The sequence below is a fragment of the Dipodomys merriami genome, unplaced genomic scaffold (genome assembly GCF_024711535.1).
Source record: "Dipodomys merriami isolate MVZ:Mamm:240054 unplaced genomic scaffold, mDipMer1.0.p SCAF_138, whole genome shotgun sequence".
Taxonomy (NCBI): Eukaryota; Metazoa; Chordata; class Mammalia; order Rodentia; family Heteromyidae; genus Dipodomys; species Dipodomys merriami.
In genome coordinates, this window is record NW_027202693.1 from 921,623 (window position 1) to 948,179 (window position 26,557).

Genomic DNA, 26,557 nt, shown 5'->3' on the forward strand with positions numbered 1-26,557 from the left:
GTGTCGTAAAAGGATCCGAGACGCTGTCGTGCGCCCGCGCTTGGCGGCGGTCAGGACTGCGCGGTCGCGCTGCTCACATGCGCCCCCTCGAGGCGGAGGGACAGGCAAACACTAGTGGAAAGTGGCCGCTGACGTGGGGGACGGGTGCGGGAGGGGGAGAGGGGAAGGGCCGCCTTCCCGCTCCTCCAGTGCCCTCGCCTCGGTAAGCACAAAACACCAAACCAAGATTCCTTTAACATGAAGTTTATTTTTTGCCTTTGCCAAGAAGCAAACCTAGTGAAAATTAAAGTATAAAAATAAATACAATTTACATGAATGAACACTGCACTCAAAGAAAAATAACAAAAATAATGTATATAAATAAACTCCATCAAAAGCAAAAAAAAGTGTCTGGCACTTTTGTAAAAAGTTGTTTTATAAGAAGACATTAAAAAACTGTAAAACACACACTTCTATCTTCAGGACCACATTCGGTTTCTGATGCTTAACCTAACAAGCTATTGTTTTAGCTAATTTGCATTACTATGCCCAACATTTTTAATGTCTGTCCTAAATAAAAAGGCCTGAATGGAAAAGCTATAGCCTGAGTCTCAAAATGATAAAGCATAGTTTATCACATTAAAAAGATAAAGCAAGGTTTATCACATTAAAATGATGAGATAGTTCGCTTATAAATTTAAAAATTAGTAATTTGGGCTTTTTTTTTTTACTGTTTTATAATTTCCCAGTTCACTCAGTCAAAAAATGATGAGTTCTAATAAAGAAAATCAGGTTTACCCCAGGTTTACTTCCAGACCACAGCTGGAGTCAAAGTGAGCTCTCAGGAGGAACAGAAATTGGAGCAAATACTCTGATTATCCTATTCCTCAGGGGTAGTGTGTGTGTGTGTGTGTGTTTGTGTGTGTGTGTGTGTGTACACACATATATATGTATATATGTGTATATATGTATATATACGTGTGTGTGTGTGTATATATATATATATATACATATATGTATGCTGTATTTTCAAAATACCAGCAATTGTCTAAAATTCAAGGTAACAATATTGAACACGCCCAGTCCCAATCTGAGGTGGGCATCACTGAGCCCTTTTTGGAAACTAAGGTAGTAGGGAGAGAGTCTGTCTGAGGAAGCCAAGTTCCTTTGGAAACATTTTCTGGGCAATACCCAGTCTGAGCGATGAACTCAGCCTAAGCATCCAGGCCTTTCAGTGTGGGTGAGACTAGGCATCTCAGCCCACTGCTGAATTGTAAATTTAGGATCATATAGCCCTTTGTGTTCCTAAACCGCTCAGCATTCAAGAAAAAGTTAAGTCAGGGACATAAAGTAGGCAGACCAGAGAAGCTCTGAGCTTCTGGGGAGCCCTGCATTCAGGAAGAGGCCATGCTGCTCCCCAAAAGACCCCCTGTACAGCCACTGCTCACAGACACTCCTTGACCAAGAGCATGTGCTTCTGACCAAAACTGATGCACGTTTGCCCACATGATTATACCATAAGCCAAAAAGCAAGATTCTGAGTATTCCAGTTTACAAGAATGAGAAAACAATAATTTCCCTTTGACTAGAACAGTTTCTAATTCATGAATTAAGCAGTCAGTATGAAGAAATGAATGCAACTTACCCAAAGTGGAGCTGTGGCTCAAGTGGTAGAGTGAGTGCTAACCTTGAGCACAAAAGTTCAGGGACAGTGCCCAAACCCTGAGTTCAAGCCCCAGGACCAGCAGAGAGAGAGGAGAGAGGGAGGAGAGAGAGAGAGAAAAAACTTGCATATGGATGCAATTACCTTTCAGTGCTTACTTGTGATTTTCAGTATTTTTTTAAAAATAAATCCAAATGTCCTTTTTAAGTTACAAAAGGGTTCTCTGTAGACACCTGGGCACACAAAATGTACTTTTGTTTGTATACGTTAAACACAGAGAAGAGACAATTACTAAACACTAATCTGTCTCCATCCACACCAAATGTTACAGGAGATGGGCAGTGAGCCAGCACTAGCCAGACCGACCAAACTATCAGGTGACTGCTCAGACCTTTGCTGTCACTTTGCCAGGATAAGACAGTCTTGGACAGGAAAACGACCTGGACAATTGTCCTCCCCTAGTTGTCACCCTAGTGAATGCTGTCTTCTTAAATTGTCGCAACATTTGGCCGCTTTCTTTGGGTTTTTCCTGCATATACTCCTAGAAACAGAACAAAATAGTCATTCTGTTAGAAATTCCCCATGACACCAGCTAGTGAGTGCTTAATGTCTACCAGGCCAGGGGCCAAGGGTGGGTATTCTCTACAGTGACCTTGAGGTGACTCCTGTCACCAGCCTGCCACCTGCCTCCGCCCTGAGCCTGACCTGGCCATCCGAGTATGGATCTCCTCACTGGACCAGCCATGCTACTTGCCTACACGCCACTTCTTACTCTGCTTTGATGAATGGCTTTGGAATTTCACTACATACAAACTCTAGTCACACACAAAATAATGAATGAGGTGACATTTTAAAATGTATGACATCAAATTGAAATTCATCCTGAGTAAATGAAATAATTCTCCATGCTGTAGCATTCTTTAACACTTAGAACTCTGTCCATCCATCTGTCCAGGATGTGGAATGCCATCATGACAGAAGTCAGTTTTCAGAAATCACTTAACCCAGACTTCAATCCTCATGTATAACTGACCAAAGCTTCATTCTACATTTGTTTAAAACCTAATTAATAATTGGAGCAGGAAACTAATTCTTTTCCAGAGCAATCATAGACTCTTGTGTGCACTACTGCAGTGACAGTCCAGAGAAAACCTTGCTTCCACGCTCACTAACTGCACAGTAATTTGGAGCCAACTTCCTGCATGTCAGTACTGACATGGCTGCTGTGTCTGCCAGGCTCACTGCACTGCTGGCCAGCACCCCCATGGTGCTGGCTACCCAACACAAGCCTGCTCAGGAGTGACACATGCAGAGGTGAAATGTACAAGAGAGCATGAGAGGCCACTGTGACAAATGATGATAAAAAACACTGTGAATGAATTCCAAAATGACTTTCCAACCAGCTAACACTAATCACTTTAATGTGTAATGCTACCTAGGGAAAGAGAACCTGGAATGTCTTAGCATCCCCAGAAGATCATGGGGTATGGTCTAATTCTCATAAATGGTCATCTTCCAGATTGGCTCATAAGCCAGCAGGATCCACAGCTCCAGTGATGGTCAAGCACAGTGATTTCAACAGATGACCTTGAATTACTCTTTCTGTGTGCAACATCATGAATTTTAGTCACCACGTACCTGTGAAAGGCCAGCAGTGGCTTCAAAGTCACCACCAACAGCTTGTCCCCTCTGAGCACTTATGTGGGTGAGTGAGACAGCACGCACATTACACATGCTGCTTGCTCTCCGGCCTGGAGGTCACTTACTCACACAAGTTCCAAATTTTGCCTAATTGGTTACTAATGGGAAGATCAGAATTAAAGGTTTAATCTTCATTTGGTCTAGTGATTAATTTAGCTGCCTTTTACATGTTTAGAAAGCAGTTTAGTTAAAGCATAGCATTTTCAAGGTATTTTTTTTAATGGATCGCATAATTCCCAGTGAGTTTAATCACAATGTCTTAGCAAGACACCTAATAATCGTGGAAGCATTTGATTAGGAGCGGGCTGGGCTGGGCACTGAGGGGCCTCCTTGCCACCATAAGCGGATCTTAAATCACGGGTCCTCATGAAACCTTCAGCTGCCTCTAAGGAGGAAGAGAGGAGACTGCTCAGGCTGTGCACAGGACACAATTGCTGTAGTTCCAAGGAGGGAGATGCCCCTCCCCCCACAATGTCAGATGCAGGTTCAAAGGCTCTGGGAGACATGCTGCCCTGAGCCCACAGACTGCTGAAGGCTCATTAGCTCTTCCTCTTTTAGAAAAGGGCTTAGGTTAAGCGTGGAGAATTCTAGTTTTTTTTAAAAAATAATAATATAGTCATAATCATAATAACATATGTTTTCCACAGAATTACTCCAGATGTTAACATTGGGACTGCAGTTTCTGCCATTTCTTGGCTACCACTAAACACTAACACAAAGGATCTGACAGGAATGCCATGAGTATGCCCCGTGGTGGCAAGGAGGGATGCAGGTGGACCAGGCTTCTGTGAGATGGCTTTAGGAGCTGGCTTCTACACACCTGCAACAGGCGCTCTGTTAGGCACTCTGCTCTGGGAAGGCTTCTGTCTATTTTGCACACCCCCCTTCACTGATGTCTTAGGGGTTCTAATTGAATATAAAAACATTAATGAGTCACTTCCAATTCGAGTCTACATGTTCAAACTTCAAAGAAAGCCACCACCCCAAACAACAGTTCCAAGTCCCATGCATGTACATAGTAGGGCTATGCTTTGCTTCCGCATGCACACAGTAGGGAGAGCCACACCTTGGTTCATGCTTTGTTGGAGAATCACTCTGATAAAGCTAAATTTATCACATGAATATTCTTAAATAAATAAGATGGTATGAAATGAAAAGCAAAACATGCTAATGGTATGTTGATATGGTATGATTAACTATGATATAGTACCCAACAGTACAGCAAGAGGACTATCTTTGAAGAAGAAGATTTGGAAGCTCTTCCCTGTGCTGTGAAATGCACCCCATTTGGAAGCAGTTGTCCCCTCTAGAGAACACAACAGTCATGGTTATCCCCCGAAGCCAATCTCCACTGCTGTACATCCCTCAGGAGGGGCACTCTTACCCTTGTCTACTAAGCAGCCGATGAACAGGTGCATTCTGTCCTTGGTTGGGCTGGAGGACTCTGATGAAAAAAATTAAACAAATTAATTTGAAAGTATAGACCCCATGTTCCCCCTATTCTTTCAACGGATGGAAGATACTGCTGTTAAGGTTAGGAGCCATCTGTGCAATGATACAAGCCAATGTAGGCAATAAGCATCTATCAATATGGTACGTAAGAGTTTGGGCACCAAGATCCCATACCTTAGGAAGATAGGACCAACACAGACAATAACCCTAGTGCTCTTAGATCATTTACTTTTCTACCTTACAAAAACTGACTTTGGAAGCTTGAGAGAAGAAAATCTAACACATTTTAGAGTAGAAAATAGGCCAGCAATATTAAGCTAGCTTTCACAAGTACCATAACCCCCAACCCCACCCCCAAGACTTCAGACTGAACTCTCAAGACCTCCTGGACACAGCACAAGAAGGCTCAAGGCCAGCAACAGCACCAGGTAATCACAAATATCCATAATATGCCTGAATTTTTGCCACTCAGCAAGTCCAACTGACAGAAAGTAAAATGAACATAACAAAAAGGAGGTTTGGGACTCATCTATGTTTCTTTTCTTTTTTACAAAAGAAGGCCTCTCACTGAGGTGAAGTGATTTTCTCACCTTGTTTCAGAAGGATTTTGTTTAAGTAGAAATCTCCTATTTGGCATTCCCATTTCAGCAGCCCTGACACAATATAAAAACAAGGACATAAATGATGTGCTCAGAGAAGAAAACGTATTTACAAACGTGAAATGGTGTGACAGATCTAGTCATTGCTCAAAGGTGGGTGTTCAATGGAAAGACTTGTATAAAATGTATCCGACACTACTTTCCAGAAAGGTTTAACAGATATTCGAGCACACCTTATACTCAGGTTTTCCCCCAGAAAATCTTTGGATATCAAAGGAAGAATACATTTAAATGACATAAAAATCAAATATTGAAGGATTAACTGATTCTTTCTTTCATCAGTCATGGGCTTGAACTTAGGTCTGAGCAATGTCCCTGAGCTTTTTTTTTTTTTTTTCTTTTTTTTTTTTGTGGGTTGTGGGGCTTGAACTCTGGGCCTGTGCTCTACCACTTAGCTATAGTGCTACTTCCGGTTTTCTGGTGGTTTATTGGAGATAAGAGTCTCAAGGACTTTCCTACCTGGGCTGGCTTTGAACCATGATCCTCATATCTCAGCCTCCTGAGTAGCTAGGATTACAAACGTGAGCCACCAGTGCCCGGCTTTTCCCTGAGCTTTCTTGCTCAAGGCTAGGATTCTACCACTTCGAGCCACAGCTCTATTTCCAGTTTTCTGGTCTTAAAGATAGTCTCGCTGGCCATGGGTGGCTCACGCCTGTAATCCTAGCTACTCAGGAGGCTGAGATCTGAGGATCTCAGTTCAAAGCCAGCCAGGGTAGGAAAGTCCATGAGACTCTTATCTTCAATAAGCCACCAGAAAACCGGAAGTGGTGCTGTGGCTCAAGTGGTAGAGCTCTAGCCTTGAGCTGAAGATCTGAGGGATAGCTCCCAGGCCCAGAGTTCAAGCCCCACGACTGACAAAAAAAAAAAAAGATAAGAGTCTCACAAACTTTTTTGCCCAGGCTAGCTTCAAACCACAATCCTCAGATTTCAAACCCGAGTAGCTAGGATTATAGGCATAAGCCACCAGCACCTGGGAGGATTAACTGCTTTTTTGTTGTTGTTGGTGGTGGTGGTTTTTTTGTTTGTTTGTTTGTTTGTCGGTCATGGGGCTGAACCTTGGGGCCTGGGTACTTTCCCTCAGCTCTTCAGTTCAAGGCTAGCGTCCTACCACTTGAGCCACAGCACTACTTCCAGCTTTTATATGCTTATGTGGTGCTGAGGAATCGAATCCAAGGCCTCATGCACACGAGGCAAGCACTCTACCTCTGAGCCAACTTCCCAGACCAGGATTAGCTGTTTTTAAGACTGCTTGATTAGCTACCAATTACAGGAGTTGACTGCTGACAAAATCAAGTAACTGATTCATTTATAAAGAGGAAGTCCAAACTTACCACAGATTTTAATGAATCTCTCTTATTATAAAAGAGATTTATATCAGCTGACTGAAGAAAAATTACGTGTTTAGTTTTCTTTTGAGTATACAAACAGCCCAACAGACCACTCACATTTGATGGTGAGGTAATATGGCAAAACTTACTTCATGAACTTCTTCCTGTCCAGAGACTTCTGTGTTGCAGCTGAAAGAGCCACACGGGGGCTTTTCATCTTATCCTTCAGAGAGAGGTGGGGGAGGGGGGTCTTACAGTGAGTCACCACTAGAACAATGCCCACCACACAGTGCAGCACAGTCCCAACTGCAGTGTCACATTTTAACTTTATCTTTCCTTTATAACAAAAGTGGTCTGATTCTAAATATTAAATATTTGAATTATTTTTCCCAACAATGTTGAGATCACTGACTGATCCACAGATCAATGACAGAGTGGCATATAGGATTTCAAATTAACCTGTAACCTATTTTCTTTGCAAAAGGCCAAATCCACATGGCAGGGACAAGGAAATCCCGGCAGGAGCAGTTTTCCATACACCAGCTGCACACCTTCAAGGCTACAACTCCAAATGCAATCACAAAACCAGGAGGAATTCTCTCACTCTTCAAGTCTTTCTCATGTACCTAGAGATCTCAATGCTGTTGGTGAACCTGGGAACTATCTGGGCTCAGGAACTGTTGGAAGAGGGCTAAGGTTCACAGAACTGAATGAACACTGAACATAGCACTATAAGCCCAGAAGCACCTCAGTCATCCAGAACCCACACACTTACCATCTGCCTGAGCATCTTCTCCTTGCGGGCCTCTCGGTCATAATGGAGAATAGACATTCTTTCAGCCGCATCCATTACAAAGAATATGTCATGAATACCATACAGAGCAGCTCGCAACTGGGTGCAAAAGAACAAAGTGCAGTTCAAAGATAAGAACGTGAGGTGTACCATGCATACTTCATTCAGAGAAAAGCATTATGAAAGGTTTCACTGAGATCTATTTACAGTGATTAAATGAGGATCAAATACAGCACTTCCATTTCCAGGGCTCCACTTATTCTAGAACTAATGGGCTGCCTCTGGAAACATAGGGTGGGGCTCTCACCTGTGCTGACACTCTCTCCTGGAGGGAGGCATCCTGAGCTGAAACAATGCCCCTCTTTAATGGAGCCTCTGACTGGAAGCTTCTTATGAATTCCATGGTGTCCTGGAAAAACAACATAAAAAAAAAGTCCTTTACAAACACTTGTCTAGAAAGATTTGTGATTACCAGAGTTTCCTTTTGTTCTTTTGCTTGGTTGGTCCAAAATTTCCAGAAACACAAGTAAAACTATTACTAATTACAAGTCAAGTACCACTTCCTTCAGAGCAGGAAAAGCATATTATCTGCTTCATTTGAGTAATAGAGGGGCAGGCACAGCCAGGGACTGCTGGGTCCTACCCCCTGAGCAACAATGAACTTCCCCAACAGCTGCTGGAGCCCAGGCCAGCTGAGGGGCCTGCAGCAGCATCAGACCCCAAGGCCACACAGAATAAGATGGGCCTCCATGCCCCCTTCTCTACAAGGCTGAGAGCTGCAGGCCCTGGTGAGATGGCTTCAGATTACAGGGCTCACTGCAACACTACACCCTGAGTTTCTATTCAGGAACCTTTGAAATGCTTGCCTGCAAGGGACTTTGTATGAAGCCATGAATGCCAAATTTGGAGAAGAATCTTAAGAAGAGGCAGGCAGGTGAGCATGTCAACCCATTTGGATTAGCACCTAGCAGTAGGGCAGCACTGGAAGCAAGGTTCCCATGTGGGTGCCAGGCCTTGTGTGCAGACCCTGGAAGTCAGACCCCCACGGATGAAGCATAAACACAGCTATGCTGGAAGACGTCCTGTATGACAGCAGAAGAGAGGAGAGAAGGATACCATCTCAGGCTCCAAGCAGCAGCTTAATATGGCCAGGTAGGGACAGAGGCTGTATGAGGACAGGAAGGAGGCAGGCGCCGCACCACCAGTCGCTAGACATCTAAGTGTGCACATGGTAACAGTGACTGACTTCTGCTCAGAAGTGTGGAAAGGACCCTGTGCTTTGTCCACTCTGGAGTAAACGTTTTATCACCTTCTCCACATTCGTGCAAAGCAGTTCTTACATGAAAGAAACTACTGAGACAGCAAGTTGTCACAAGCAGCAGGAACTATGACCTTTGCTCACACAGGTGAATTAACATCAAAGCACTTATAGTTGACCACCTACCCAAAACCCTACCCACATCATGCAGGCCTACAGTGGAATTCCTGGCTGTGCTGTGCACACCTTCTCTAAGACACTAGGCCTGTGAGCTGAGACACACAGGAGTAGGGGGAGTGGGGAACTGGGCAGGAATGAGGGGAAAGGTTACAATGCCTGTTTGGGGAATAGGGATGCCTTCACCCCTGAAAGGAAGCACACTCATCTCAAGAGGAATCTTCGCTTCTGTGCATTCTCCAGAGAGGTAAACAAGAGTCTGGTACTAAACTGAGGCCCAGATTAATTCTAGCATCTTTGTGCAGCCTCTGAAGATGCCAGCCATGCAAACAACCCTGGACAACTGCTTCTCATGAGCTTTGCTCCTCAGCCCCAGGGTCACCAGTCTGCATTGACTAGAACTTAGGGTGCACCTCTCATGTGCTCCTTGTGGGCTGTACAGGGATCCTCAAGCACTTCTGGCACAAAGTGCTTTGTCTTTAGAGTATCTTAGACAGAAGTCTAGCCTTCTTCATCACTGACTGAAAACATTCATGACAAATGCTGTAATGGTGGCCACCAGCCATTTCAAAATCAGTGGACTGAGGCAGAAAGATCTTGAGTTCGAGGCTAGCCTGGGGCTACACAGCAAGATCCTATTTCTTTAAAAAAAAAAAAAAAAAAAGTAACAAGAAAAACAAAACAAAACTGAGTAAGCCCAACAATCAAACTTATAAATTTCTGGTCTCACAGTAAGCAGAAAGTGTCTGATCTAAACTCTAAACTAACATCAGCTCATCTATCGACAAAGGGCTGATGGAAACTGGGGTGGCAGTGAAACACAATCTTACTTTTACGGTCTGCCGAAGCTGCTTCAGCTTGTCTGTCTGCATCAACCTGCGGGTAAGAAATCCCTTTGCCACCGCAGTTATCTTGTTAAACTTGGCTTGGACTTCAGGACTAAAAACCTAGAAGAAATCAGAGAGACATGAGCATTTTTAAGAATCTGAGTACCAGCAGGGTGCTGGTGGCTCACGCCCGTAATCCTAGCTATTCAGGAAGCTGAGATCTGAGGATCAAGGTTCAAACCCAGCCCCAACAGGAAAGTCCATCAAGATTCTTATCACCAATTAACCACCAGAAAACCAGAAGTGGAACTGTGGCTCAAAGTGGTAGAGCACACTAGCCTGGAGCAAAAAGAGCTCAGGGATAGTGCCCAGGCCCTCGAGTACAAGCCCCACAACAACAACAAAAAAAAAAAAAAAAAAAGAAAGAAAGAAAGTCAATTGTTTTCCTTATTCAGTTTCTCCATGTGTTTGCTCTGTGTAGTTTCATCTGTACCAAAAACTCCACTATTTTATATGTGGCAAAAATACTAATGCTCATTTGTACTGCCTAAAATAGTGAAGCTACTAAAACTAAGATCAATTGGTAAATAGCAAGCCATGCATCAAGTGTGCCCACCTGAGACCACCTAGCCTGGGCCCTTCCGAAAGGCCGTGTCACCGAGCGCTTGCTCACGCTGCTAGCTGATGACCCCCAGAGGAAGAACGGTGCTTCATTCGCAGAACCAACGCTGTACTGTAGGGCAGAGTTTGGGAAACCTAGAAAAACACAGCATTGCACTAGCTGTCATCTAATCAGAATACACAAAGCATCCAAACATACCCTGTGCCAGTCATTAAGAACCACATCTGCCTCCAAAACCGATCCTCATGCACACTTAAAATATTTACGGACTCTAAGCTTGTGCGCCAGATGGATCTATTGAGTACAAACAGCATGTCAAGATAATTGGTGCTGTGAAGATAAGCCCCTGTGGGCACTGGGGAATTAGAGGAAATCCAAGAGCACCCAGGAGAGGTAGTGTGTTTTCATGGCACACACTGCCTGCCACACGAGTGAATGGCTGGCATGGTTCTCTAGCCGAGGCAGAGCTTCCTTGCCACCACCTGCCTCAGCTCTTTCATCCACTCAAATTTCACTCCATTTCATCCTCTCTGGCTATTAAGCAGCTGGCCCACAGCAGCAGGAGGGTGATGTAGAGAAGGCAGGCACCGTCCTGAAGGTGCCAGAGGAGATATCTTCCTGCAGAGTAATGTTTGCACGTGGAACGGGCTTAAGCACTCACCAGAACTGTTTGGACCGCAAGTTCGGAACGAGTCCACCTGGGGCAGCACTGATTCTAGCAAGCCAGAGTCACTTCTCTTCCTCCACTCCAACTCCGCTGCAGCGCTCAGGCTCGATTCTGAGACCTCTGCTGTCATGGCTTTCTCTTTTAACATTTTCTCCTGTTCTTCTATTTCCTGGAGATTAACCATTTACTCTTAACATGCTACATCTCATTTAATTGTATCCCCAAGGAGTATCATTTCAGGCCTAGCCAAAAATACCCAGACTTAACAGGAATTAAGCTTTCCTCCCTCAAGTAAACTTATGACAACTTATATTTTTAAACAGGCATTATTTTTGCAAAATCTAATTTTCAACATTTTATTTTGGTCAGTTGTGGGGCTTGAACTCTGGGCCTGGGAGTTGTCCCTCAGCTCTTCAGCTCAAGGCGAGCACTCTACCACTTGAGCTACAGCACCACTTCCAGTTTTCAGGTGGTTAATTGGAGATAAGAGTCTCACAGACTTTCCTCCTGGGGCTGGCTTTGAACCTCGATCCTCAGATCTCAGCCTCCTGAGTCACTAGGATTACAGGTATGAGCCACCGGCACCCGGCTTAGCATCTATTGTCTTTATCAATACTAAAATCTCTGAATTAAAGATGCAGAGGAATAAAAATAAAGTTGCAATGAAGAACCCTTTTAATAAAACAATTACTTTTAGATAAAAATCTAAATTTTAACATTTTGACAATAAAAATACCATCCATGCCTCGCTGGTGGTTCTCGCGTATGATCCCAGCTACTCAGGAGGCTGAGATCTAAGGATCGCGGTTCAAAGCCAGCCCAGGCAGGAAAGTCTGTGAGACTCTTATCTCCATTTAACAACCAGAAAACCAGAAGTGGCACTGTGGCTCAAGTGGTAGAACCCTCACCTTGAGCTGAAGCTGAGTTCAAGCCCCATGATCAACAACAACAAAAACGCTATCCATGACCAACTGCCAGTGGCTCCTAGCTATAATCCTAGCTACTCAGGAGGCTGAGAACAGAAGATCTCAGTTCAAAGCCAAAGCCAGTCCAAGCGTGAGACATTAATCCCTAACTAATCACCAAAAAGCTGCAAGGGGAACTATGGCACAAGTGGTCAAGCATCAGCCTTGAGTAAAATAGTCAAGACCACCAGGCTCTGAGTTTAAGTCCCAATACTGGTGCACACAAGTATACATGCATGCACACAGACACAGACACACACACAGACATACAGACACACACACACAGACACACACACACACAGACACACACAGAGACACACACACACACAGACACACACACAGACACACACACACACACACCTCCAAGAATCAAAATCAGCAACCCCTTAGATTAAAACAGATAGGAGAAAAGAATTATAAATATGCTACCCACGGTCTCCGCTCACTCCATGGCCCTGTGCTCTAGCTAGCCCCTCACCTTTTGCAGTCTTTGCTGCTCCCGCTCCTGCTCAGCGATGAGTAATGACAACTGCTGGGCATGCTGCTCTTCTAGTCTTTTCCGCATTTCTTCAAATGCTAACATCTTACTTCTTAGGATCTCCTCACCTTCTGAAAAGAAACGTGTCCCCTCAAATTCAGAAAACTCCCTCCAGGTCTTACCTGATACCCCACAGTTCCCATTTGGTTATGCTTTTGCCCAGAGGAATCCTGGACCTGACCCAGCCAGGTCACCAGTGGGAGCCACATCCCACCTGCCACTCCCTCTTCTCTCATGTCAGCCAATAAGGAAAGACGCATCTCCACATCTTCCACTCAGTAGGTCTCACCAGGAACCAGTGAAGCCAAGATGATGTGTCCAGGCAAACTCCAGCCTCACAGCTTCAAGAGGTAACTCGACTGCAGTTTACCACTACCCTTCTCCAATATCTCTGCTTTTGTACCATGTGGACTTTTTGGTATTTTTATTTATTTTCTTGGGGTGGGGTGGTGGTCCCGGGGCTTGAACTCAGCCTTGGTGCTGTCACTAAGCTTTGTCACTCAAGGCTGGCCCTCTACACTTGAGCCACACCTCTATTTCCAGCTAGTTAACTGGAGTTAAGAGTGTCACAAGACTTTCCCACCTAGGCTGGCTTCAAACTGAGATTCTCAGATCCCAGCCTCCTACATTGCCAGAATTACAGGCCTGAGCCACCAACACCCAGCTTTATCCCTTGTAGTTTTGCTTCGAATTTTAAAATTTGCTTGGATAGTTGAAAAGTTTTCTCATCTTGAGGTTCCAAAAAAGATTGGCTTTTAAAATTCTAGCTATTTTAGTTCCTAAGATTTTTTTAAAAGAGATTATCATGACTTGCAAGCTGATACACAGAAAGCAGGGAACCACCCACACTGAAGTACTGAGATACTGAGTATCTGTATTGATGGATCATCAAAGAAGCACTCTAAATAATGACTTTATTGAAGACCAGTGTACTGTGGGATAGTATCCAACTGCTAGAGGCTTCCTATAATTTGTTCCTAAACACATGTTATCCAGCCTGCCTTGTAGTTCTTCCTATGCCAGAGATCTAAAACCTTCAGCAAGAAAGGAAAAAGCTCCTCAGCTCCACTGCTCCACTGCCTAGGGTCCTCCAGACACTGTCTCAAGAGCTCAGCGGGCAGCCATGGCACCACAGTGCCTCTTCATCCTCCCTGGCAAAGCCCTACTCTGAATACTGGTCAAAACAGTACCAGAACCATCAAGCTGGCAACTTTTCCTATTCACAGAGGCAGCTGTGGATCCAAGTTGGTGTACTGTTTTATTAGAGTTCTCTTAAAAGCATTCTGCCCTAACCTTATAACTTTTCTGTAAGTGCTAAGAACTTAATTTACTTCATCTCTGCCTTCCATATCAGGAATGAAGTATAAACTATGACAAAGCTGTTTATGGAACTAGATGCAAAAGAAAGAAATATGAAATCAAGTTTATCAAGAAAGAACTATTCTTCAGCATTATTTGTGGTGTTTCCTCTAAGTGCTCACCAAAGGGCTACCAACAGGAAGACCTCATTACAAGTCTAAGAGCAAACAGGCAAAAACATTAGAAATCACAAACCAAGGAAAGGTGTCACAGCAATAGCTTAATTAAAATGTTGTGCAAGAATTGTTTTTCTCAGTCATTAATTTTTTCTGTAATACCAAGTGGACTATGAAAGCTTCATCATTAATTTTAAATAAAAAATCCTTTAAGGGCTGAGAATATGGCTCAGTGGTAAGAGTATTTGCCTAGCATGAAACCCTGGGTTCAATTCCTCAGTACCACATACATAGAAAAAGCCAGAAGTGGTGCTGTGGCTCAAGTGCTAACCTTGAGTAAAAGAAGCTAAGGGACAACACCCAGGCGTGAGTTCACAAGCCCCAGGACTGAGGGAAAAAAAAAAATCCTTTAAGAAAACTTACCATGTGACAATAAATTGTCACTTTTTAGCGCTTTCTAGTTAAATGAAATTAAGCACTCTTATGAACAGATGAAGAGAACCATTTTTACTTTGCCAAATGCCAATTAAAAGTAGTTTAAGAGCCGGGCGCTGGTGGCTCACGCCTGTAATCCTAGCTACTCAGGAGGCTGAGATCTGAGGATCGCAGTTCAAAGCCAGCCTGGGCAGGAGAGACCGTGAGACTCCTATCTCCAATAAACCACCAGAAAACCGGAAGCGGCGCTGTAGCTCAAGTGGTAGAGCGCTGGCCTTGAGCTGAAGAGCTGAGGGACAGCGCCCAGGCCCAGAGTTCAAGCCCCACGACCGACCAAAAAAAAAAAAGTAGTATAAGAAAGTTGCCACTTTCTTGGAAGATATTAGATGTGTCCCTTTCCTTACCTTTGGTGCTAGTATCTAAGATTTTGTTCTTGTTAATGTAGACAGGTCCTCTGGGGTATCTTTTTTCTGGCAAATGTTGCCTTTCCTGCTCAACCATTCCTGTTGTTACTACATAAGGGCAGTTTTCCTTTTGCAAACTTTCAATGTCCAAATCAAGTCTCCGCTTAACTTTTTCAAAACTGTTATCCAAAAGCTGTTCATCTCCACAGGGCACTGTAGGTGTGGCCACTTGCTGTCGGGAGCTCTTGGTTTGTGTCAGTAAGGGAGACGGGTGTTTCACATCGTAAGACTTATTCAGTTCCATTTGTGAATTCCAGCCCTTCTCTGGCATCCCAGCCAGCTTGGGCCCACTTCCAGCTCCTAAGCTGTGACTTCCTAGGCACTGACTGGTGGCACAGGGCTCAGGTACCTCAGGCACTGCAGCACAGCATGCCCCGCTCTCACCAGATGGCATCTGGCCTTCCACAGTACCAAGTCCAGGAGTAACTCTGTCTTCTAATTGATTTCCTAGAGATGGACACAGCTGACTTGATTTACCCACAGCCAGATCCTCTGTGGCTTCGGATGCATTCTTGCTGATATAAACCTTGCTTGAGCACACCCCCGCTACATCACTTGGTAACTTTGGCACAGGTCCTGTTCTTTTGTCATCACTGACTGGAACAACTACGTCCACTGCCTGCTCTTTGCCCTTAGGACTTAATTCACAGGCATTGATTGGGTTATTGATAAGAATATGACATGCGGATAATGGCCTGGAACGCCGCCGATGCATTTTAGGACTCATACTTGGCTCTGGACTAGGCAATTTGGCATATGAACCTGTAAGACTTTTGATGACATTGTTTTCAGCAACAAAAGTGGGCCTGACTTTAACATCACACTCAGGATCCGGAAGAGAGGGACGGCCAGGTCGAGCAGGCGCATCTCCTTTAGAAAAGCCAGCTAACGTTGAGGTGCTCAGGCTGCTTGCCGGAGAAGAAGCACCTTGAAGGAGAACATTGGACTTATTAAGGCTTGGTTTGTCAGGAATAAGGGAGCCACAGTGCTTGCCTGCCAGTGGGGCCTTGTCCTTCACACAGGCACCGGCTCTAGCAGCATCATTCTCCTTGTCTGAGTGACTCTCACTGACACTCCTCCTATCACCACTCCTCAGGCTGCGTCGACACTCCTCCCTCTCTAGAAATTCCTTTGATTTTTTCATCAAGTTCTGCAGACTCATGATGTAGGGATCTGGGGTCCTGACCTCCGCCAAAAGCAAGGGATCTTGCTCTTCGTTGGTTGAGAAGAGACCATCGGAAATGAGAGTATCCTGGAGGGGTGTTGAGGTCTTTGGAGAAGCTTCATTTTCTGCAGAGCCAATATCTGAACCATCACACTGCTTCAGAGAATTAACTTCTTCTGCATCTCCAGCTAAATCCATTCTGTTAGTTTTATGCTGGTCCTCATCATCAACTGGCAAGATTCCAGGTATGTTTTCAAGCTCTGCTAATGTAGAGCGTTCAGCAGGCCTGGGTAAGCTATTTGGGAAAGCAGCAGGAACATTCAAGTCTTTGACTTCAGTCTCCCAATCCTCAAATTCACTGGCATTAGGTGCTTTTCTAACCTGAAAAAGGACATAAAAATTAGTATGTCTCCACTGTACAAAAAGTCTCTGATTTCATTATTTTTATTAAATAAAATGGAAACTGAAGTTTCAGAGTACTGGCATTTCAAAACACAAAGAATGAACTGTTTCCACATTATACCAGGAGGATCAAATTTCTATAAAAATAGCTATTGGTTATCCTTTTTATTGAAAGAGAAAAAAGAAAACTGTCCAATCTAATACAAATTGGAAACTCATACCATGCGCATATTTATATACATACCTGAGAGAATATACAAATATATACTTGAATATATATTTGATCTCAGAATTAAAGTATTTTCCTTAACTCTCTTCTGCATTATTATTAATATTACTAACTATATTCCTCCTAAGACAATATCATCTATGGAAAATAACATGCAATAAATATCAAAGAAGTAAATGCCTTACATAAATGATTCCCTCTTTAACAAACTTGCTTAGGACACAGATTAAACAGAAAATAATTTAGTAATATGACTCTTGCCTCCCACATGCTCATGCCAAAGTTTCAAGAAAAATCCCTACAATAAGGCAAATCTGTAGTAAATAATAGTTCATCCAGCCTGGCACCTGTTGCTCACACCTATAATCTTACTACTCAGGAGAATAAGATCTGAGGATTGAGGATCAAAACCACCTGGACAGACAAATCTGAGACACTCTTACCTCCAATTAACCAGCAAAATGCTGGAAATGGAGGTGTAGCAAGAGGTAGCATGCCAACCTTGCGTGAAAAAAACAAGGAAGAGCAAAAGCCCAAGTTCAAGCCTCAGTACCACCACAAAAAAAAAAAAGAAAATGTGTTTATACAGATATATATTAAACAGAGAAATCACTACAGAATTATCATGTGAGTTTAAAGTCCAGAATCTTGAACAGTAAAAGATTTTGGGGTTGTTTTGTACATATGGCCTCCTGTCTCACCTTACAAATCCCAGATGCATAGTGCTCTCCAGTTAGTATGCAGTGCGCAGCACCAGGTGTACTTAGTAGACACTCAGGACCAACGCACAGAAAAGAAGGATGGCATTCACCAAGCCACAAACCTGCTCAGAGGTTTGGCAACAATAATACTGCTCACATTTCCCATCTGTCATATTCAGCAGATGCTTTTGTAACAATGAAAGTGAGCTTTGGTTAGAGAAGCTCAATTTTTTTTTAAATCTATCATTGATTTATAGGTAAACCCAGACCCCTGAAATCTATGTATACTATATGAAATGTCTCAATACAGTGACCTTTTTTAACAAAAAGTGTTTGGACTTAATAATAATTTTACTACTGTATTTTATTAGCTGAATAATTGGTATCTTCTCAATAGATCAAGAATATGCCATTTTTTGCAATTACAGGAAACACCTAATAAGTCAAAAAACTATCTTTTTATTAAGTTTATACATTATACTTTTCAATATAATATGCCAAACCCACATTACACACAACATACAGAATTAAAGGGATACCTAAGATTCATAAATACCTGTCACCTGGTAGAAATCACAAAGACAAACAAACCCTCAAGATTGTTGCAAAAAAAAGTAGCCAATAAATAGTGTAATGTGTGGTAAAATGATATGTTCATCAGAACTCATTTGTTTTCTTTTTAGCACAAAATGACCCAGACCTAAAAGCAAACTGTACACACTCAAGTTAAATAGAAATAATTGTAAATGGAGGGACAAAGAGTGAACAAATGCAGCAGTGGTACTCACTAGACACTATGTTGAAAATGAACTAAACAACTTGTGGGTAGGGATGGGAGGGAAAAACTGGGGGAAAGTGAGGGAAAGGATGACATTGTCCAAGAAGAAATGTACTCATTACCTGACTTACACAACTGTAACCTTTCTGTACATTACCTTTATAATAATAAAAAAATAAAAAGTAATAATAATTGTAAAAAGTGTAGATGTTTAAATGATTCCAATTTGAACTAAGAATGTAAGTAGGCAATTCTATTTACTCTACATTGTAGTTTGCATAACTAAAAGCAGGATTTTCAGAGAAAAAAAGAAAAAAAGAAGAGCCGTTATTTACTTTGGCAAAGAAAGAGAAGGTCCTTTAGTTGATAATCTGATGTGGTCAGATGTTACTACAATGGCCAATTCTATCATTTTGCCACTGAAAATTCAACGCTTTTAGAGTCATAAGACATAAACAATGAGCAATTATATGAAGTATATAGCTCCACTGTCTAAGTACCCTTTGATTCAAGTACTGAGGATCACCCTCAAGCAAGTAAATTCTCTCGAGTAACAAAAACGGAATGACACAAATTATAAAGCTTCCCAAAGGTAACAGTGAAGCATCTCAGTAATTAGTGAAGTACAAATATAGTCTCAAAAAATTGTCAAGCTTTACTTAATGATGTCTTATTTCTAAGGTTTGGATTACACACCTGAACATTTTCAAGAATCTCCTGAACACGCGTCAATAAAGCTTTCTTCCTAGTAACCTGCCTTCTTGCTTCTCTTTCAAGTGCTTTCTGCTTTTCTTCTTGTATTTCGTTTCTCTTCTCAAGGTTAAGCTGTAAGATATCATAAATGGGTAATTATTTTTCAATGATGAAAACAAAAATCAGGAAGTTTTTTTTTCGATTTTATCAGAACAATTACATCCATGTGCAACAGATAAAACTAATCAAAGCAGAAGGAAATCTGACTAGTGGTTGGGTGGTTCTAGGCATGGACCATGGAAGACCTCTCTGTGCTGAGAACACTGTGTATGTGTCACACAGGCATGTGCCACAATTCACTCAGGATCTATGCATTTATGCATTGCACTGAGTGTAAACTATTCTCAATTGGAAAAGTTAAAGGGGGGGGACAATTGCTTACTTATCAAATGCTCTAAAATAACCAGAGATAAAATTCATTCTCTTAGTTTTTCATTTAGTGAGGTCTGTGTTCTAACATCTCAGATTTTTATGATTTTCTAATCAGTGTGCACGTTGCCCCTTTGCTGCTTCACTAAAAAATAAAAAATAAAAATAAAAAAAGAATGATAAAAGAAACAAGACCAGGCCAGGCACTGGTGACTCACTTAGCTATTCAGGAGGTTGACATGGTTCAAAAGCCAGCCCAGGCATAGAAGTCCATGAGAAATTTATCTCCAATTAAGCACACACACAAAAAAGCCAAAAGTGGAGCTGCAGCTTAAGTGGCAGAGTGCTAGCTTTGAGCAAGAAAACTCAGAGATAGTGTCCAGGCCCTAAGTTCAAGCCCCAGAACTAGCTAGCATGTGAGCATGCAAACACATGGGTTTTTCTGTGAGTGGTTTGCTGTCAGGAGAAAAGACGTTACCAGTGGAGAAAGCACAGCCACTCCATGGAAGCGAATCAAGGAGACACCCGGGGACTGTGCAGGCAGGAAGCTCTCTGTGGCCAGGGATGCTTCCTGCAATCTGGCAAGAGCCTTCTCACAGAACTCCTCATACTCCTCCATCTTCTCACTAAATAAAATTAAAATGTTATTTTTAATATGCTGACAAAACAAACTTTAACTATTTGGTACATTGTGCAGAGCACAAACTACTCCATGAATTTATAAACCCTGGGTAGAACTAGCCTTCCCACAATTGTTGTGGTGATGGGTACCTAACAAAGAGACAGAACACACCCCAAAACCATCCAGACAGGACTTGCTTCACATATTCAAGTGCTATGGACAGTTTTACAATCTCTAAATGTAACTAGTTTAGAAAGCACTAAGAATTCATGGAGCAAACTTCTGGGAGGCAGCTTCCCACCATTTTAGTCACTTCAAGATTATAAAAATAGAATATTCTGGGGGCTGGGTATGTGGCTTAGTGGTACAGTGCTTGTGTAGCATGCATGAAACTCTGGGTTCAATTCCTCAGTACCACATAAACAGAAAAAGCCAGAAGTGATGCTGTGGCTCAAATGGTAGAGTACTCAGGGACAGTGCCCAGGCCCTGAGTTCAAGCCCTAGGACTAGCAAAAGGAAAGAAAGAGAGAAAGAATATTCTGCTTTAACAGATTATTGTTTTATCTATTCTCCACATAAAATATAGTATCATACAAAAGTAGAAATGCTTCTCAACAAAACAGAAAGCACTTAAAAGAGTCCATTTAATTTTTTTTTTTTTGGTCAGTCGTGGGGCTTGAACCCTGGGCCTGGACGCTGTCCCTGAGCTCTTCAGCTCAAGGTTAGCACTCTACCACTTGAGCCACAGCATCACTTCTGGTTTTCCAGGGGTTAATTGCAGATAAATTTCACAGGCTTTCCTGCTTTGAACCATGATCCTCAGATCTCAGCCTCCTGAGTAGCTAGGATTACAGGCATGAGCCAACCAGGGCCCAACCAAGACCATTTAATTTAAAAAACTATTTTCCTATAAGGGTATTCTAAGACCAATGCATCTCAAGATTACACTTTGGCTCCATCAACACCAACCCACTCATAGGTAGAAAAAAGAAAACCTATTGGCTTTGAAAGTAATTCTAATATATGGTTGCCTTCTTGAAAATAACAAACGCAGCTGGGCGCTGGTGGCTCACGTCTATAATCCTAGCTACTCAGGAAGCTGAGATCTGAGGATCGAGGTTCAAAGCCAGCCTGGGCAGAAATATCCGTGAGATTCTTATCTCCAATAAACCACTAGAAAACAGGAAGTGGCACTGTGGCTTAAGCGGTAGAGCACTGGCCTTGAGCTGAAGAGCGCAGGGACAGTGCCCAAGCCCAGAGTTTAAGCCCCGCGACCGACAAAAAAAGAAAGAAAGGAGGAAAGAAGGAAGGAAAGAAGGAAGGAAAGAAGGAAGGGAGGAAGGGAGGAAGGAAAGAAAAGAACAAATGCAGTAATTTCACAATTTCTGGGGAAATTTGATGGTAGCTATGAAAATCCCAGTTACCACAAGAATTAGCTACCACATGCACCGTTATGCAGCAAGCACTCCCTGTGCACTGATTGCCCATTCTCTCAGCATTATGTGTGCCAATGACTTTTAAATTGACAAGGGAAACCAACAAAAGGGGCATTATGAGAGGCACAATAGCAGGGGACTGATAAACTGTACAAACAGAAAACCTAATGCAATACTGCTCATTTTATATCTGAAAACAATCAACTATGTAACAGAAAAAAGGACTGGGATATCTAATTCACATGGGGGATATACAAACATGAAACAGAATGTGCAACTGTCCTAGGCCTCCGAGTACTTTCAATTTTACTACACTGTGTGTCAAGGACAAATTATAGTATAAGAGAAAGAAGAACATATTCAGAGCTATGGCCCGGAGAGGATAAAAAAGTTTTGCTATTTTCGGCACTTTTAGCAATAACAAAACTTCTTCTTACCATTCCATCAACTATAATTTTATCTATGTGCATTAGGTAAAGAAAGACCTTCAACAAATGATTCTCTAGTTACAAAAAAAAATAAAACATGCTCTTTCCCATTTTGCAAGGTAAGAATGGCTGCCACCTCTGCCAAGACTTGATTTCAGGACCCCCCAATCCTTTGCCATCCAAGACCGGAGGATACTAATTTCACACCTACAACGGTGGAACATGTCCAGACCTAACTTAAAAAAAAAAAAAGTAAAACACTTTGTGCATAACCATTTTTTACTGTAGTTTTCTCTTCTAGGTGTCTATTTTATTCCACTTATATCATGATAGCTTAACAATCAGAATATGTAGAAGATGCAAGAAAAATTTTAGTAATTTTTTTTGGTCTTGCTCTGTAGTATGAATCCAATTCACTTTGGTGCATGCTAGGCAAACACTGCACCACTGAACTTTAACACAAACAATACATCAAACATTACAAAGAATGCAAGTTGATTACTTGTACAAACCATGTACAGCTATACAAACCAAGCATGTAATACAATTGTAAAAGTCTAGCGACTTTAAGGAAATAAGCTGTGCTTATAGCAATAGCTCCACTTTTTTCTCTTAACAACCTCATAGACTCATTTCTCTTAAAAAAGCACTTGATATCCTATACTGCTCACGTCCAGTGATGGATTATTACAAACCATTTGGCATTAACCAGCCAAATTCAAGGCCACTGTACTAAGGGACTATGAAAAGGACCAAAAGATCTTGGCACAGATTTGGATCTCCTCGATCTCCTCCTCCTCCTCCTCTTCCTCCTCTACTTCTTTTTTTTTTGCCAGTCATAGAGCTTGAACTCAGGGCCGGAGCACTGTCTCTGAGCTTCTTTTGCTCAAGACTAGCACTCTACCACTTAAGCCACAGCGCTACTTCCAGCTTTTTCTATTTATGGGGTACTGAGGAATTGAACCCAGGGCCTCATGCGTGTTAGGCAAGCACTCTACTACTAAGCCACATTCCCAGTCCCAGACTTGGACCTTCTTTATCTTCAATCTTAGCTCAGATGTCCCACCCTCAAAGGGGTCACACACACACCCCACCACGAGTCTTTTCTAAATGAACCCTACTCACTCACTAGCACACTACCCAGATGCTTCCCAGGTATCACTTACTTACCACTATCTGAAATTATCTTGTTTATTTCCTTAGGTTTTGTCTGTCTTCTTCCTCCATATGAACAGGTACCTTCTCAGTCACACACAATAGGCACTTGATCAAAGCATTAAATAAATGAATTTGGGTAATTAGCTCAAACAATAATGTAAGCCAGGAGAGGAAAAAGGAAGATAGTGGCCAAGGGCTGGTGGCACACACATGTAATCCTAGCTACTCAGGAGGTTGAGATCTGAGGATCATGGTTGAAAGCCAGACCAGGCAGAAAAGACCATGAGATTCTTATCCCCAATAAACCACCAGAAAACTGGAAGTGGCACTCTAGCTTAAGTGGTAAAGTGCTTGCCTTGAGCTTTAGAGCTGAGGGACAGCGCCCAGGCCCAGAGTTCAAGCTCCACAACTGACCCCCCCCCAAAAAAAGGAAGACAGTGGTAATAGGCAGCAATGAGCCTAATAGGGAAGAATGGAATTCAGAGAATGGTAGCCTCACAGATGAGACCCTGGGACCTCTAAACCAAAAGGTAGCCACTTAAAGACAGTAGTCCAGTGGCATGACTAAGCAAGAGGACTCTTTCCCACATCACAATTATCACTGGAAGCAAGATTTTAAGGGAGCCTTGACTACAAGGCCATCCCAACCACAAATCTCCTGCCCCATACTTTAGAGGCAGGCATTACTAGTCCACTTGTATTAATGTCAGGGGTGGCAGGCTCAGACATGCCTGGACTGTCCCAGTATATCTGAGGTAGGGACTGACCAACCCTTGTCCAAATGAGCCTTTCGGCAAACTCGATGGGCTCATGATCCTTTTTGCTGCTTCCCTTTACTCTTTTGGAGATGGTCAACATAATGCAGACTCAGATCTAGCTGCTTCTCTTTTTTTCTTTCTTTTAACCCATCATTTCTCCCAAAGGCACCAACTTCTTATAGTGGCAGTGAAGGGGGGGGGGGGGGGGAGAGAGCTTTCTCTCATATAGGTGCAATCTAGTGTTCCAGCATGACAAGCCAGGTACCATCCCTGCACCTGTTTCCTCTACCTGTAAAGCCGGGATCATCAGGATACTGCTCCCAAAGAGTGGGGAGAAGATGGGAAGTGGGGAGACTAAGGGAGTGGGGGGGGGAGAACCCAATAAACTAATGCCTGCATGGTAATTAGCATACAGGGCGGGACAGGCATCAATCAATCCGGAGGAGCTGCTCTTCTTGGGAAGAAACGAGTGATGGCGATTTTCATCACCTGCCTATGAAGTCCTGGGAAGAACAGGGGGGCAAACGCGAGAAAAGGGACCATGTGCGCCCTTGCTTTGCCTGGCGGATTCCAGACCCCTTCCCCTCCTAGACGGCAGGCAGTGACGGGGCAGGTGCTGACCGAGTTGGGGGGTGGGAGTGAGGGGATAGAATAAGGAGGTGTGGGGGGGGGGAGGGAGATGAAGTTGGGGACTAAGGGGGTGAGGTAGGGGGATAGTGGAGGATAGTGGGGGAATATGGGAGCGAGGTGGGGGACGGGGGGTGAGGTAGGAGATGGGGGTCTGGTGGGGGGGGGCACAGGTAGGAATGGGGGAGGGTCTCGCCTCACACAATTTGTCCCCTTACCCTCACGTCCCAGCCCCGGCGTGGCCACGGCGGAGTAAACAGCGCTCCCCGCGCGCGCAGAAATGGCCAGCGCACCCCGGGGACGCCTTCCCCTCCCGCACCGCCGGAGAGAGAAGAAACATGGCCGCGAACGCTCCCCAGTAAAGGGGGTCTGGCACCCCCCAGCCCCTCCCCCGGCAGGGCCCCGCGCTACAAGGACCACCGGCGGGGCCCGCATCGAGCATCCCCCGCCGGCCGGCCCACGGCTCCCGGGGACCGGCGCCCGCCTCGCGCGCCCTCAGACCCTCGGGGCCGGTTCCCCTCGCTGGGCCCCGCCAGCGCTTCTCTCCCGGACACCGACCTGGTCAGCAGGCAAATGGTTTAATTGGTTATGACACCGCGCCACTGAGTCCGCCGCCGCCTTCTCCTCCGCCTCCCCGCCATAGTACGGGTTTTCTGAGGCGGCAACGCGGGCTCCTGGCAACCGCCGCCGCCGCCGCCACCGCCCAGACTCCACCCCTCCGGGCCGGCACTTCCGCTGTTTGCTTCGCGGGCAGTTGGAACAGTTGGTCCACGCTGTACTACAATCCCCAGAGTGCCGCGCGCGGCCGTGATTGAGGAAATGGTGCGTAGCTCGGGGGCGATGCATTCTGGGAAATGTAGTCTTCGCTGCAAAACAGAGCCTCTGAACTGATGGTTTACTATATATACAATAAGGACGCTCCAAAGACCCCAGCAGTGTTCCTTGAAGTAGCCTTTTTTGCTTTTCTTATCTATCTAGAGATAACATTTTCCTACGTAGTCTCTTAAGAAATGCTTAAATTTTGGGGGTGTTTTTTGGAGGGTTTGTGGTGGTGGTGGTGGTATTGCTAAGAAATAGTGACTCCTCACTTGGGCCCCATGAATTGATTAAAGAAATTCTTGACCGTCTCTGCCTCTATTTTGTACGTGTCTTCTAAATCATTCACTTTGCTAGGGCTCTGAAGAAACATCCCTAAGACTAGGGGCTGAAACTACCCCTAAGGAACAAGAGAGCTTCCTGAGGAAATCACCCACCAGGCAAGGATGATTTGTTTATCCTGACGCTAACTACTCCAGGATCCCTCCAAAATAAGGGCTGAAATAACGATAAGCCAGGCCATACCTTGGCCAGAAATGTACAATGATTAATTATATGTTCAATGATTAAATATATATATATATATATACATATATATGTGTATATATATATATATATATTTCCCCTTGGCCCCTAATCTGACTTGTCTGTAAAACTTAAAGCTGTGTCTGGGTCACTTCAACTCAATTTGTTGTGTTATTAAGGGTTTGTTCTTTGTTCTCCTTTCCCACTCCTTGAGGAAAAGTCTTCATTAAAAACCTTTATCTAGGGCTGAGAAGGTGGCTCAGTGGTAGAGTGCTCACCTTGTATGCATGAGGCCCTGGGTTTGATTCCTCAGTATCACATAAGCAGAAAAAGCCAGAAGTGGAGCTATGGCTCAAGTGGTAGAGCACCAGCCATGAGCAAAAAGGACCGAAGTTAGTGGCTCAAATCTGTAATACTAGCTGCTCAGGAGGCTGAAATCTGAGGATCGAAGTTCAAAGCCAGCCCAGGTAGTGTGACGCCCACTAAAATTAGGGCATCTGAACTACAGTTCACTGGCAGGACATCCTTCCTGCTGTCTGGTCTCAGTCTTTCTTGCTTCTCCCTTGGGAGAAGAGGATTGACATGCCCTCATAGCTTTCTTTTTTTTTTTTTTTTTTTTTTTTTTGTCGGTCATGGGGCTTGAACTCCAGGCCTGGGCGCTGTCCCTCAGCTCTTCAGCTCAAGGCGAGCGCTCTACCACTTGAGCTACAGCGCCACTTCCGGTTTTCTGGTGGTTTATTGGAGATAGGAGTCTCATGGTCTCTCCTGCCCGGGCTGGCTTTGAACC

At 43.8% G+C, this 26,557-nt stretch overlaps 1 protein-coding gene across 5 annotated transcripts; it reads right to left on the bottom strand.

Moving 5' to 3' along the window:
* Positions 1-261: 261 nt before the first annotated feature.
* LOC138825586 (centriolar coiled-coil protein of 110 kDa-like) lies at positions 262-25,140 on the bottom strand. 5 transcript variants are annotated; one of them, XM_070020247.1, is made up of 16 exons: positions 24,988-25,140; positions 23,057-23,149; positions 19,879-20,026; positions 18,975-19,103; positions 14,944-16,549; positions 12,570-12,697; positions 11,121-11,295; positions 10,454-10,593; positions 9,841-9,957; positions 7,883-7,984; positions 7,558-7,674; positions 6,932-7,005; positions 5,386-5,448; positions 4,728-4,787; positions 4,164-4,249; positions 262-2,183 (listed from the first exon to the last, which is right to left on the bottom strand). In XM_070020247.1, the coding sequence occupies exons 3-16, from the start codon at positions 20,017-20,019 to the stop codon at positions 2,131-2,133; spliced, it is 2,991 nt and encodes a 996-aa protein (XP_069876348.1). In that variant the 5' UTR covers positions 20,020-20,026; positions 23,057-23,149; positions 24,988-25,140; the 3' UTR covers positions 262-2,130. The 5 variants fall into 5 exon arrangements, with proteins under 5 accessions (XP_069876348.1, XP_069876346.1, XP_069876347.1 ...); XM_070020245.1 differs by having other exon boundaries at positions 12,570-12,700; XM_070020246.1 differs by lacking the exon at positions 23,057-23,149 and having other exon boundaries at positions 12,570-12,700.
* Positions 25,141-26,557: the final 1,417 nt, after the last annotated feature.

Bases quoted from the DNA above. Each gene is read 5' to 3' on its own strand.
- LOC138825586 (XM_070020246.1), bottom strand. From the start codon at position 20,019: ATGGAGGAGTATGAGGAGTTCTGTGAGAAGGCTCTTGCCAGATTGCAG. The intron at 12,701-14,943 runs GTAAGGAAAGGG...GTTTCTTTTCAG, and splicing joins CTTAGATACTAGCACCAAAG to AAGGTGAGGAGATCCTAAGA. The intron at 10,594-11,120 runs GTGAGTGCTTAA...GTGTTTTTCTAG, and splicing joins TTGCGGTCCAAACAGTTCTG to GTTTCCCAAACTCTGCCCTA.